General features: G+C 33.8%; 1 protein-coding gene across 2 annotated transcripts in view; it reads right to left on the reverse strand.

Annotated features, from left to right (window-relative positions):
• The window catches only part of CDH18 (cadherin 18), a 464,051-nt gene that overhangs the window by 60,526 nt on the left and 387,305 nt on the right, over positions 1 to 16,220 (reverse strand). For both annotated transcript variants that reach the window (XM_032183266.1, XM_032183265.1), the window contains exon 8: positions 6,862 to 7,049. In XM_032183266.1, coding sequence (XP_032039157.1) covers positions 6,862 to 7,049 — 188 coding nt within the window. The remainder of the gene's footprint in view (positions 1 to 6,861; positions 7,050 to 16,220) is intronic.

Below are 16,220 nucleotides of genomic sequence, written 5' to 3' on the forward strand. Positions count from 1 at the left end.
TGATGTATGCCTATAGTCTAGACCATTTTCTTCTAAACTTTTTACCAGCCACAACAAGGGAGACAACTCTTCAGCCTGTCTTACTATGTACTGCCTCACTGCATGTGGGTTATACAGTCACAAATGGGAAGAAAGTCTGTAGCTCAGGATATGCCTTCTATGGATGACATTCTTCTCTGAATGTCCAAATAAAACCCAATAGCAAGCAAAATCCCAGCTGTGCCATCCACCAGAAGTATCATTGCCACTTTAGCCTTATCCTGTTATTAAAAGAAATAGATTCCTCCTAGCAATCCTATCCTCTCTACTACGTAGAAGATGGTCTCGCTCTTGTATCACACAGCATGGACACTTCCTTTCTTAGAAGTTCCATTTCTATCTCTCTATTTACACATGTGAAAATTTTATCTCCCTTGTTTTCTACCTGTCTTCCTTCTCTGTAATGATTCAGGCTCCCTAAGCAAAAAAATGATTGCCTTGCAGTCCATGAAAACTAAATTCATAGTTGCATCCTCTTAAATTTAAGTTTTATGGCCATGAATTTGTTACTATGACCCTTCTGATTCTGACATCGAAATTACAATTAAAATCAGGAGCATAAACTGGTCAGTAGCCTTAACTTTTTGTGTGAAACAGTAAGTTCTGCAAGCTCTTACTATAGTTAGAACCATCCTGAGCTCACAGAACAGAATGGGAAAGAAGTCCAATTGTGTGCTAATTTACTGTCTTGATGTGTTATTTTAACTCTATGCTAGGATGCTATTATACTGTCTTATTCAAGATATGACAAAAAGACAAAACACCCAACTCTCAACTCTTTCAATGTCAGATAGTTATGTAGTAGAAGTGGCTGAAAGGATATTTAACTTAAAAGGTTGCATCAGCAGATACATAAGTAATCAAATTTTTTTTTATTTTTTTATTTTTATTTTTTTTTCTGTAGGCCACATTTACAGGACCACAACTATTTTGGGTTGCTTTCTTCTTTGTCATTAAAAAAAAATTACACCTTTCATAGACAGTGTAATGAGACTTTTTCGTGGGAAGTTACTTTTCCCATATACTGTATTAGCACTTCTTGAGGAAATGGCTATAAAAAATACCAGTTCTATTAGATAAATTAAATACCTTAAAACTGATTTGAAAACTAATAATCAATGACAAAGGCTGTATTATACAATGTGTTGTCAAACACATATAGCCTGAGAGACTGAAAGACCAGATATTTTTTTTCTCCTACGGAATGATAAATGTATAAATGAAGAACTATCTGCCTTCAGAATGCTTCTCTAATCTCAGGATGTACACTTTACATGTAGACCCAGTCCCTCAGTCCAGAATTGTACTATACTGATGGTAGGGTCTGATTGCAGTGATTAAGACAAGGCCAACAGAACAAAAGCCTGACAGCGTAGGTTTTTCATAAAATAAAGCCAAGTTCATAAATTTGGACCACAGTTGTCTGTACAGAAGTAGCAAGAAGAATCCCTGTTTTTTTTTGTTTGTTTGTTTGTTTTACCATGTCTGACTGCACTTACATAAAGTTCAGAAAATTTCTGGGAAGCAATTAGACTTGAGAGGATACAAAACCAGCTGACTGATCTTTCATCAGTTTCACAAAAAATATGCCATTCCAGGAAGTGATAGAATAGATTTCAAATTTTCACATTGCTACACTTTAAATGCACTATTTTGAGGAAAAGTACTCATACATAATAATAAACACCTCAATAAAAATTTCTGGGTTACAAATTTCTGGTTTCAGCCAGAAAGGATATAAAGGATATAAAGGATACATAGTAATATTTATTACTATGCTAGCAAAGCAAGTATTTTTTACAGCTATATACTACCAGTAAGTTTCCAACAGTCTCAGAACATAGCCATAACACTAAAAGAATCTTCAAATTTCAAATGCCACACAAGATCATGATTCACCACTGGAATCCCCACAGGCAGAGATTCTGGTATGACAGAACTTCATTAAAATTAACATTGTTCTGTGTGGACCTAACTGCCTGACTAAACAAAACTCAAGACAAGTGTTCAAGCCTTCAACCAAGGCTAATCTCATATTTGCTATCACTCCAAGAGTGGAAAAGTAGTACTTAAGGCAAGAAATATGAAGTACTAAATGTGTGATTTGTTAATGTCAGTGCATACTTTGTAGATAAAATGTACAGTAAATTTGACTGATGATGTATAAACAATACAGTTGGTCAGGATTTACCTATGCTATATATTTCTTTAAATCCTCCTTTGTGCAATGAAGGAAAACTAATTAATTCTCTTAACACTACTAGCCTGAGACTTTTTTTTTCCTCTTTCTCTGTCTTCCTTTCTTGAATATATACATAAAAATATTAAAGGCATGGAAATTTACCATTACCCGATAAATTTATTACTGTGAAAATCCAAGTTAAAAATACTACTCCTATTAAATCAATTCACACAAAAATATGCTTAATAAATACAGTTCTATATATTCTATACAATTATATATTCTATGTAATTCTGTAAGTTAAGATGTCATTTGTTTATTTATGTAGTATTTCTGCTATGAACAGGGCAAATGCTTAATAATTTACACTGATCTGCAGCATACATATTCTAAGATTAAACAAGTTTAAAATAGGATGGGAAATTTTAAATACGATAACTTTTTGGAAAATGAACTTAAATTTATACTGATGACAATTGGATTGATTGTTTAGGAAGATTAATTTCTTAGAAAACACATGAAGCATAACACAGACTCTGAAGTGTTGTTTTCAGTTGTGTAGTTATTCAACTGGATGTGACCAATATATAAATATATGTTTGTCTAAAAATGAAAGAATAATCCATTCAGATAACCAGAAAAAAAAAAAAAAAGAAAAAGAAAAAAAAAAGAAAAATAAATAAATAAATAAAAAAAAAGGATATTTCAAAGAGCCAAAGAGCCTAAGGCCATTTTTTTTTTTTTTTTTTTTTTTTTTCTTTTTCTTCCCATAACCTCTCCAAACTAAAGAAGCAGATACTGGGACATAGAAGAAAAAGAGCTTACTCTCCTGTACAGTGATACCCAGAGGTAAAAAACCAACAACATTATTTTCAGATAATTTTTGAGAAGCTGCACATACTGTGCTACAGATTATTATTACTGGGGATCACAGTTAGTGTTATTTTTTATTTTGCTTCTCTCCTGAGGATAAGTGAAGAAATTTTCAAGCAAAGCAAGTCAGATCTGATATTCCACATAGAACAACTCATAAGTCCTGTTGTTATACTCTCTTTCATTTTATATCTGATAAAATATTCAAGATTTGAAATCTGGTTGCAACTTGTATCTACAGAACCGTATTTTTCTGGGCTTCTGCTTAAAACACTGTTTATGTATTAAAACTGACATTTATTTTACATTTGAAGAACAATTTGGGCCCCCATTTACAACCTGTTTAATGCTATGCTAAGAAACTTGCTCACAGACTCATCTATTATTTCAGGAAACGTGAGCTCTTTAGCAGTAGCAGTTTTGTTATTGTTGTTTGTTTTTTTTGTTTGTTTGTTTTCTTTTTTGATCTATTAATCATAAACTCATTTTAAAATACCTAAGCTAGTGTAATTTGGTAAGCGTTTTAACATAAAAATGATAATGCAAAATAATTTGAATTTACAAAGGAATTATTTCAACCACCCCATCAGAAAAAGGACTTTTGTGAAGCACTCCTCACGAAAGGACTGATTTATCTCCAGATAACCAAAGTGAAAGATGTGGCTATGTCCGTTCTGAACCCTTGCTCTTTTCAGAAGAATTAAATACTCAAATATGACTTGTAAAGACATTCACACATGTAAAACCTCCTCCATTTACCTCACAGCAGCATTGAGTTTCAGTCACCTACCTCTTATAGGTATAGCTATACTCTTATAGCACCACTCTGAACTATACAGAGGCACCACTCTTATAGAGAAATCTAAATAATAATTTATGTATTTACTTAAAATTGTAACAAAGCTGAAGATCATAAACTCTTTCTTGGAAAGAAAACAGAACATTTAGATTTCAGATAGGCCTAGACAGAATTGTTCATGTTCCTTATTTTCCCAAAGAACAATATCTTTCCATGACTATTACCTGCATATCTTCTGTATGTATCCAACAGTTACTCTGATTTTCATGCATAACTGAAAATACTAAATGTAGCTTAAGTAAACTAGACTATAGGACTAACTGGAAAGAACTGCTATTCATTGTACTGCAATTTCCGTTTATAATATCAGACTCCAATGAGGAATAGGAGAATTTCATGAGAAGTGAATAGCTGTTACCCGAACATTTGCAGCCTCATTATACAAAATGGAAGAGACACAGATTTTTCAGTCAATTTTTCCTAGGAATTGAAATATATTTGAAGACTTGACATCAGTAAAGTTCTAGACATCACATCTTGACATCACTAAAGTTCTTCCCTGAAGTCACAACATGGGGCAACATGCTGACCAGTCATTCTCTGAAGAATCCAGGGAAGTTATGGCTTTCACTGTGGTATTTTGTTCACTTTTCCTCTAGTCTCCCAATCAAACAAGGAACTGAATTAGGCAAAGAGGAAATCCTGCATGATAGTTTGTAATCTACCCTGTGTAGAAGGATCTTTACGAATGAAAGGGTGGCTTCAAAGGGCAGAAAGAAAGAAAGAAAGACGGAAATTATAGGGAGTTTGTGATCAGCTTACATTGAAAATAGAAATGTACCTTCAATTTGTAGACTTTGAAAGTATGTTAATCAGCCTAGCATGGATGCACTAAGAAGTTTGATTTTTGTATAAGAACCTCAAAAAGAGAAGCTTTAAAAAGGTTTCTGACAGTCTTCAGAAAGACTTCAGATATTCAGACACAATAACAGCTACTTCTGACTTTTCTGATGTGCCTACCATGCATTCTTCCAAAGAAGTAATAGAAAGAGAACAAACCATTCTGTCATATTTCAAACACAGTGAAAATTTATCTCAAACCATTTTGTCTGCCAAGAACACTAATAAATGTGATTTTATACATTTGATGTATGGACTTCCTTGTTTTGTTGACAATTCTTCCTTTCCTCTTCATGTTCTTAATATAAGTGTACATTGTATTTAATGAACAGTAGTCATGGTGAACTTTTAAACAGAGAATAATGCTCATTTTGAGGAAACAATAAGAGATTATGGCATCACCTCCATCAAAGCCACCATGAAGTAACTTCACTGGCAGAGAAAAGACAGAGTTTATTTTTACATGGTTGGAAAAGGGGGATATTAACCCACCTTTATGAAATACATAGAATTAAAGTTTTTAATGATACTGGGAAGATAGGAATGACTTTTTAAATCATTATAAATTATGAAAATCACATTTCCTTTTTTAAAACAAAATCTGTTTTAAAATTTTAAATAAAGCTTTCCATACATACATATTTATTCAGGTGGAAAAACACACACACACACACACACAAACACACACAAAAAACAAAAACCAACACATTCTTTATTATGTTTTTGTTTGCATTCTCTTGTCTCACATTCCCTCTTTCAGCAATTCTGGTTTTCATTCCTCCTAGTTTCAGTCAGGTGCAGGATACATGTTAACTAAACATGAATGCAAATTCACTTACATCATTTTTTAAAGCACATGTCATTTCTTAAAGCAAGACTGATGCCTAAAAAGTCAGTAACAATAAAGCCATGTGGAAATTACTAATTGATGTTTGTTAGTTCATGTAAAAGCAAAGCAAATCAATAAAGGATTTCTCCTTTTGTTGGAAAGGTTTTGAAAAAAAAAAAATTGCTTAAATATACTAACCCAACTCCCTGGGTTATTATAAAAGTGAATTTTAATCTATCCATAGAATATTAGCATAAGTTGACAGATTTTTTTCAAGAAACATTTGCTATGAACTCATTTCAGAAGAATTAATAGACAGACAAAATTGTCTGTAGAATTAGATTTGTGTATGGAATTCAGTTAAGAATGAACTTAAATGGCAACACTTTATAATTAGTAGCTTAAATAGACTGGTATAAACGTAGGGAATTCATATAAATGGTAACTGTAGTAACTGTGTAATGGCTCAACCAAGTTAAGTTTTGAGTCTTTATAAGTATGTTAGTGTTCGTATTATACAGTGCATGATATTTGACCCTGTAGATGACAGCTAGCAAGAAATTCAAGGAATAAAAGTCTATGAAAACCTAACTACACATTCATTCCCACAGGTAAATTTTCTACTTTCTATATTTTCTGTTGTTCATTCAGGAACAACAGTATAACTTTCAGCCAAATTTCAGTTCTTTCAAAGAAATTGAGTGAGTAAAATATCAGAAAAAGAAAAGAAAACCTTTTAATAAACAATTCAGTAAGGTTTAGTTTATTATAAATATTAGATGTGACCATTGAAAAAAGCACAAAAGATATGTTTCTGTCTTTTTTTGGTTTTCTCTCTGCCTTCTCTGCAAAGTTTTAATAGGATGTGAGGAAACGTCCTCAAGTTGTTCCAGGGAGGTTTTAGATTGGATATGGAAAGAATTTCTTCTCAGAGAGAGCAGTTAGGCATTGGAACAGGCTGTCCAGGGAGGCGGTGGAATCGCTATCCCTGGAGGTATTTAAGAGACGAGTGGATGCAGTGCTTAGGGATGTCGTTTAGTGGTGGACTTGTAATGTTAGGTGATGGTTGGACCTGATGATCTGAAGGGTCTTTTCCAACCTAAATGACTCTATGGTTCTATCTCAGGAACCAGTGTGTGGAGAAACTTCAATAGGTTTACACAGTAAGACAAATATTACAGCATTCATCATAACATTTTTAATGATCTACATTGGGAACTTTCAATGTCTATTGCTTACCTTCTTCAGAGAAAGAATTCCTTCCCGTGTTTCTTTGTCAGTGGATATGGAGAACACTCCAGCACCATCACCATTTATAATTGTGTACTTCATGTCTGCATTTGAGCCAGTGTCTGCATCATTTGCCTTAATTTTGCCAACTGCTGATCCAACTTGAGCTGATTCAGGAACATAAAGTTGATAATGTTCTGAGGGGGAAGGGGACAAAAAACAAACAAACAAACAAACAAAAAAAACAGCTTGGACATTTTCTAGCCAAACTAAAGTACAGAACCTTTATGTGCTAATACATATCTATGAAAATGGGACATTACTTCATATGGAAAGCTGACAAATAATCAAACCTATGAACATATTTATACTCCCAAGAGAATCCAAAAGGAAACTGCATCTTCCATTGGATGCCTTCATTCAAAATCCAAATTACCTAATGCAGGACTTAGGTTTTCACAGCCCTTTTTTTTTTTGCTGCTCATCATATAACACAGAAATTAACTCTGGAATTTACTTCACACCAGTATTTAAGAAAGTTTACCTTCTCTATAAGCAAAATATATTTATCTTCAGCAACTTACCATCAAAGGAGTAGACAAACAAACACTTTTGAACTGGAAAATCTCTGTATTCCTTATTTGTTTTTCTGAAATTTGGTCAGTTGAAAAAGTAATTAATCCTTATTATTTTGCCATTATTGCTTTTGTTGTTTTTGGTGGTGTTGTTGCAGAACACCCCCTTTACACACATATTTTCCTTGGTATCTATTGTAAAGGACAATTAACATAGTGTCCTTTACACTATGAACTACATAAATGAACTACAGAACTGTGACCATAAAAGGTGTGAACTCCTTTCAGTGTTTTTATAACCTGTTAGATTAATCAACATAAAATGATTTATTTATTTTTAATAATTTTCTTAACTATCAGTTTCCTTTTTGAGAAAATCTCCTAAAAGGTACAACATGTCCTGGGGGATAGGAAGATGCTACAAAGAGAAAAGAGTAGCAAACAAACTTGATTATTTAACTCTGTCTGAAACTAGGCCAGTAAGAGAGCTCAAAGACATTTTCTCCAGTAATGTTGGTGTAGAAACCTACCAGCACCATACATGGTGTACACGTACCAAAAGAACACCAAACATCCCTCATTCAAGACTCTCCTAAGAATCTGCATAACATCACAGTTTATATCACAGGCCAAACTCCAACACAGAAACAAAGAGAAACATCAATTGCTATTTTCTTCTGAAACTACAGTTTTTTCTCTCTTCTTAAAGCATTCTGTGATAGTGAATGCAATAGTGAAACACTGAAGTGCAGGAGGGTGGATCAGAATATGTTCCATATAAAAGATAACATGTTGTTACAGGTTGCTGGATTTAAACAACCTGGCACGATAGCAGACGCACCCTTGATAAGCATACAGAAAGAGAAAGGCAAGATTTAAGAGGAATTCTGAGACTGAACACATGTTATGGCAGAAACAAACAAACAAACAAAGCACATTATTTGGCAAGTGAATTGAAGAAACCTATGAATCTACATAAGTTGCAATTGCAGAGGGAATGCATAGTATCTATAAAATAAAACTAACTTCAGACACCTGATAGAGAATCGACAATTTTACTAATAATTTGTTAATTCCTTGTTCAGTGGTTCCTAAATCTATTTAAGGTCTTCCATTGTTTTTGTAAAACTAGTCTATAATACAAATACACAAACAGTAGTGTGAGAAGGATACATGAATGCACTAAACATTATTTGTCCAAAAAGAAAAAAAGTCCCCCTGTACTTGGCTCTGGTGAGGCTGCAACTTGAGTACTGTGTTCAGTTTTGGGCCCCTCTCTACAAGAAAGGCATCGAGGTGCTTGAGCGAGTCCAGAGAAGGGCAATGAAGCTGGTGAGGGGTCTGGAGAGCAAGTCTTACAAGGAGTGCCTGAGGGAGCTGTTCAGTCTGGAAAAGAGGAGGCTAAGAGGAGATCTTAAAGGAGGCTGTAGCGAGGTGGGGGTTGGTCTATTCTCCCACGTGCCTGGTGACAGGACGAGGGGGAATGGGCTAAAGTCGTGCCCAGGGGAGCTTTAGGTTGGATATTAGAAAGAACTTCTTTACTGAAAGGGTTGTTAGGCATTGGAATAGGCTGCCCAGGGAAGTGTTGGAGTCACCATCCCTGGAGGTCTTTAAAAGACGTTTAGATGTAGAGCTTAGCGATATGGTTTACTGGAGGACTTGTTAGTATTAGTGTTAGGCCAGAGGTTGGACTCAGTGATCTTGGAGGTCTCCAACCTAGATGATTCTGTGATTCTGTGAGAGAGAGGTTTACTTTGAAAAGAAAAAACAAGTTACCGTGCAGCAGGTAGGAAATCTCAAAGGAAACAAGAAATATCCAACAGAACAAGATAAAAAATAAAATCTACCATATAAGAAAGAAAATGCCAAGTCTGATGTAATAAGAAAGTTGCTTAGTAGTTGATTCAATTAAAATGCATAGTTAGATCTTTGGTATATATCTAAAAGCCATCTTCACTAATTTGGAAATAAATGCACTTCCTTGAATTCTGCTGCAATGCTTCATGTTTACAAATGATATCAACTGACACTTTCACACTGATGGTTGCTTTGTTTCATACATAAAGTTATAATGATGGGATGAGATTAATTCTGGAATTTACTTATTGTTAAAATGAATGTGAAATGTGGTCTTTTGACATTTTAGCTCTGACTAATGCATTCTAAAAAGGAAAAGAGTGAGGCCATAATGATTATGTTATGCAGAGGTCATAAGGAATATGTTACATAACCAAGCCCCTTCAGGAATGGGAAGTGTTATAACCCATATGATAGGGTGAACTAATTAGAGACTTCCAAATTGTCAAGCTAGCTTAAATATATCGTCATGACACTACACTTTGCTTCATAATCACACCCCAAGTGTTAGCCATCTGTTTCAGAAAATCATGTTACTGATATCAACTTCAAACACTCTGAAATGCTAAACATTCAAGCACAATAAATATTTAGAATCATTCATCACTTACCTGTCAGTATTTGAAGAACTGACATGTTTTAATAAATAAATAAATAATAATTATAATGGATGCAATTCAAAGAAAACTGTTGAAAACTAAAATGGCTAGATCATGAGGTCAGAAATGTCTTTAAATGAGAATTTAAACAAAGAAGAAGATAAAATTCAGCAACATGAAGGTTAGATAAAATATATTATAGATATTTTCTTACATTAGATGTAGAGATTGGAATTGTGTTTGCTAAACACTAAATAGTTGTAAACTTTATTTCTGGAAAGTAGAGGAACCAACTAAAGGCTCAAATTAATGTTTCTTTGGGCATTAACAAACTATTTAAAAGGGCATTAAAAATAAAAGGATTGTGGGATAGGTATACTATGAATTCATGATTCTTTATCACAGGCTATGAGCCTGTCTCATCCCCTAAAACCTGTTGGGGATTTATAAGTGCTAAGGATCACGTACCACTCTGTACCAAAACTGTTTCATAAAATCTGTCAGAGTTGAACAGACTGTTCCCACACTCCCAGAATCACAGTCTCCCAGCAGCTGTTGTAAAGCAGGACTTTAAAAGTCTTGGAGATGCTCTACATTGTCTTAGAGGGGCTGTTCAGTAACTTATGGATCAAGATTCTGTAGAGGTTGATTCGATTCTCAGTTTCTATATAAGCATTCACTTGGATGCATTCACTTGGCTCATGAAATGAGTAAATTAATACTCTTTTACAGTTAATGTACTGTACAGGCTAGTAATACCACTTCACAAGGCTTTAATCTATGCTAACAGAAACATTGTTTAAATTCATGTAAGTGATCTTCATCTTTCTTTCAATAAACTATATGGCTTATCTATTATTACAGTACAGAAACAACTTATTGATTTGTAGAATGATTTACTTTCCATTTCAGTTAGCCTACAGGCAACATATAGTGCTGCTTTACTCTCAGAAAAGCAATTTATCTGTCTGAATCTCTCCAAAAAATGAAATATGTCAGTATATAAAGCAACTCAACAAGCATGTTATTCCCTGTATTTCTTAATATGTTTTGTTGATAAATTTGAATTACTTTTCTAGATTATAATGCTCTCTGGAACAGAAAGAATTACCTTACAAAGGAAAGGAGGACTAGCATAATACTGAATTAATAGAGAAATAAGTAAATATCTGATGTACTTGTTAGGTTTGTTGCTCTGTCGGTGGTGGTGGAGGTTTTTTTATTTGTTTGTTTGTTTGTTTTTCCCGTCATTAGCAGAGCCTGGATTCTACTCCAGGAGGTTTACCATGCAAAGGGCATGAAAAGAAAGGCATGAAGAATATCCCTTAAAATGGCATGGTCCTACTCTAATTTCTCTACCCAGTAAACAACAACCCCCCCAACCCTTCAAACCATTACTGCCTCACTCGGAAACCTTATGGGATAAAAAAAAAGTCAGAATATTTCAAAATTATTTTGTTTGAATTTGGTGTATGACACATATAATGAATAATCTACCTTGTACATAAAAATCCTCTAGACAATACCCAATAAAGTGAAATAAAAAATACAGCCAGATTCCATATCCTACCCTTAGAAGTGAAGTTGATACACATAGTTGGCATTAAAGCTCACTACACAGAACACATATTTGCCACAAATATTTAGCCAGATTTTGATGTAAACATATTTTACCCCTCCCAGCTTCTCTTTATATTTGATTTCCATTAAAAAAAAAAAAGTGTGATTAAATCTTATTATCATGAATTCTTGTTGAAGGTGAGTTTTTAAATCCCATTCTGACATACTCATGAAAAGTATTATGCTTATTTCCTTTAAAATTTACAGTAAAAATCTGATTATAGGAATCACACATATCCTGCTCAAGAAAGAATATCATGACACTCATTCTGCGATCAAATGCCATTTTACAACTCAACATCAGATTTCAATGATAAATGAAACAATTTTTTAGCTTTAACTTCAAATGTTGTGAAAATACGTGAACATATTAATCTTCTCACAAATAAACAAAAGAAAGCAATGATGAAAATCACTTTACACAATATTTGTCCAGTCTATGAAAGCAAGTAATCTGATGCATATACTTTATTTCTTAGCTCTTAACTCTCTTAGGTACTTAATGAACATTAAGTAATGCTAAGTTAATCAAATAATTAATTAAATAAATGATTAAATAAATAAATTTACTAAATACTGTATTCATCTCAAATATCCATCTCTTAAAGGACATCATAGATTGTTATTTAGTTCTACTAAGTTAGAAAGACAAAACATAAGAGAAGTTTTAGAAAATCGCTCATCACTGAGGTTTGTCCCTTTAAACTGTTCGGGTCCCAGGACATTTTTGGTGCTAGATGCCTCTTAAACAGCCTGTTGCCCTCGCATCAGCAATCTTGTTAGGCTGGAGACTTGAACACTTCTGGGAAATCAAAAAGTACCATACTTCTCTTATGTTTAAGACTAAAAGCTGTCATCTTTTGGTCCAATACACTGAAGTCACACACCTGCAACAGGTAATACAAGCCTGTTGAAAAATACAAGCGTTTTTCCTCTTTAAATGGTCTACCAGCTGCCAGTCAGAAATAAATTAATATTCTGGAAATGGAAGCTTCCTAGTTCTTATCTATCTGCTGCACATTCAGTTGCTGATATTACAGAGCTATTTCTAAACAAAGAACAATTAAGGTCATGGGGCTTGGAGACAAACGTGATGACTCTGCAACAGCAAACGTAAGGATACTAACTCCAGCCATACTCACACTGTCCCTCACTGCTCATTACTTTGGAACCTGAGCACACAAAAATTGTGTGAAACTCCAGCTTTTAGAATATGGGAGAAGTAGTATATTCATTAGCACCACAATTACACCATGTGTCTATTACGCAAATATATCAAATTTTAATACAAATGTACACTTCCAACTGCATTGCCAGGCTTTTGCAGCAACCTGGAACCCAATCCTAAGAACATTTTTAACAAAAGAAAACCTTGGTACCCTTTTTCTTTATGAAAAGAAAAAAAAATCTGATTTATGGAGGTATCATCATAATTTCAAAAGCCTCCTTGAAACATTGTTTACATCTCATCAGCACTAAAAGCTAGAATTTCAAGGTTACAAGTAATTATTTGTAGGTCTTTTTTTTTTTTTTTTTTTTTTTTTTTAATATCAAAGTTAACCTGTTATTTAAGATGTCTTAATAATATACTAAAATGTTATGGATTAATCTTTATGTCTAATGTTATCTGAGATTAGCATGTTGGACAAGAATTCAGCTTTGCAGGAAAACTGTCAATATTAACAGAGATGTTAATGATGTTAATATTAACATGTTAATATTAACACAGCAGAAAGGAATTATCTGTGAATAATCCTTATATTTTCTAACAACAGTCTATTTAAATCTCATTATGATGACTCATTTTACACAACAGAACTAAAAAGATGCCACGTAAAAAAAAATAATATAGCATATAACATAAAATAAAATAATATAGGTATTATGCTGTATTTTCCTATCACCTAAAAATACATTATTTTCCCTGTAATGTAATGATTGCTACTCATTTCATCTTTTAATGAGACATTAATAATGGCCCTTTAGTCAATTGATTATGTACAACAGGCTTGTTCTACATGAGTCTATTTACAAAAAGAACTGTTTCTGAACCTGACTCTGTTTAATTGCTTCTTATTCTTCTTAAAGAAGAATAGTCCTACCTAAACCTTGCAGCTGAAAAATAATAATAAAAATAACAATAATAACAATAATAATAATAATATGATATGATGATTATTAGCTGAATTTCTTTAGAGAACTTGGAACATATGTATATAAAAAAAAATCTGGTAATTTCAAGACTTCAAACCTTCTTGAATGTAACTTGTAGAAACATGTAAACTATAACTTTAGAAAAACATATCCTAGATTGTGAACCACCTGGAAACAGACACTCAACACTCAAAAACCGCATCTCTGGAACACAGGAATGAGAAAAAATGAGGATAAAATAAAATTTATATATTAGTAACATCAGTCCTGAAGAAAGAGAATGCTGTATTTAGCACATGCAGGTGGAATACACCTTTTCAAGAACAGAAATATAAGGGTGTTGTGGAAGGACCCAAGGGAATGGCATGGACATGTGTCAAGGGAGGTTCAGGCTGGATGTTATGAAAAGGCTCTTCACCAAAGGGTGGTCAGGCACTGGAACAAGCTCACCATTGCAGTGACCACAGAATTGAGCCTGACGGAGTTCAAGAAGCATTTGTACAATGCTCTCAGACAGTTTGATTGTTGTGTGCTCCTGTGTGTAGCCAGGAGCTGGACTCGATGATCCTCGTGGGTCCCTTCCAATTCTGGATATTCTATGATTCTATGATCACTTTAATTTAATAGTCTTCACTAACTTGTAACCCCTGTCCAATTTCATGCAGACCTGACAAAAGGACTGAGGCCTCAACGACATTCTGACCCTATAGGACTGTTAACAATTACTGGTTGGAGGAGAAAGACTGCTAAGAGAAAATCAGAGAAAATTCAGTTTCAGTCATCTCATCTGGCAGCATCCAAGTGGTCAACCAGCTGCCAGCCTATTGTTAAGTATCGGGACCCCAGGTACTACATGGGACTACAATGGAGGGTATGGAAAATAACAGTGGAGTATAAATCTGAAATGAATTTGAGCAGTAAATACATTTGTATTTAACTAGCCAATGGAGTTATATGAACAAAGTTGGATATTAGATGCTGTGTAGACTTTACTAGCACTTGCTTTTTCATAGGTAACTGGAGTACTTTCGTATAACATTCCTACTTAAACATGGTTGTGTACTTTTCATAAAATGACATGTTAAAAAAGTGAGGTCAAACAAATTATTTATGTATGTAATTTCATGTTATGTCAATGCACTGCCATGAAACAATCAAGTTTCAACAATCAAGCTTCATAAAAATGTTTTAAGCCATGAATTGTATTTAAATTCTGCTTTATCCTAAAAAAATGAGGTAGATGTACCAAACAACAAAATCAATAAATGGGGTATCATTTTACTTGTAAAACTCCACTCTAAACACAGCAACTCTGGATTTCCTACACACTGTGAAGACTGCAATCATTAGCCTTGATGTACAAAACATGTCAGTGGAAGCACCTGTCTAGTGTGCTGATCTTGATGCAATCAGAATCTATTTGTCCTAAACAAAGCAAAACTTGCAGAATCTACTTATCTCAAACAAGACCATAGAGAATTAATTGAAGAAAAGCATACAGAAAATTCTTATGTAACTCAAGCCTGATAACACTGTGTCATCAGTAGATGGAACATTTTCTATCAGATTACTGCAATACATTTATGACTATAAACTTTGGGCCTTCAATTATCAGCCAAGTGGATGCATCAGTGGTAAAACCAACAAGATATGAGAGATGCTGATTATTGAAAAGCAAAGATCTTCCCTTGCAGAGCACTGTTTGGCAGCTTACATTATGTGGCTAGTTCATTTCTAACTAGACTCTCTAAAGAAGGGAAATCTGCAGTGATGAAAAACAAAAACAAAAACAAAAACAGACAAAACAAACAAATAAACAAACAAAACAAACAAACAAAAAAACACACCACAGTATTGTACAAGATGCAATAAGTAGTTGATAGGCAAAATGTATTTGAGATTTCAGGTTATGATCCTACTGAACTCACTATGCCTACTCCTGAGACATACTGCTGTGTTTTGCAAGTAGAATTTTTCAGCTATGCATCTTATTTTAGTGATTATTGTTACCATGTATTCACCTCTATTTAGGAACTGCAACCATCATACTGATACATTTATACAGAAATGTTTCATGTTCTTCTTCACCTTCTTCAGAGTCTTTTTGGTGTTTTGGAACATGTAGCTCTTATTTTGGTAATTTATTTAAAAGAAAGTCGGATGTATTTAGAGTCAGTACAGAAAAAATATCAATTCACATGAGCAGATAGATTTATAACCTCTATTTTTATGTTCTAATTACTTCTTTGAAGTGTTTTTTTTACAGGGATCAAACCTGGCATACCTCAGTCCATATGCATCTCCAAAGAACACTTATCTACCGCAGCCAGAAACATATGATCTTTTAAATATATGCGGTAAACCATATTTCTAAATAAAACAAATAAGATAAGCACCAATCAGATGTGCTTCCCAGATTGTTCTTAAATAAAGTATTCATACAGTTAAGAGTCAGGTTCATAACCCACAAGTATGGTAACAGAGAAAAGGAAACTAACCAAAAGAAAGTCTGCAGTTTAGCTGAGGCTCAGCCTGTCTCAGGGCTTATACACTTGATATATGC

This window comes from Aythya fuligula, chromosome 2 (assembly GCF_009819795.1).
Source record: "Aythya fuligula isolate bAytFul2 chromosome 2, bAytFul2.pri, whole genome shotgun sequence".
Taxonomy (NCBI): Eukaryota; Metazoa; Chordata; class Aves; order Anseriformes; family Anatidae; genus Aythya; species Aythya fuligula.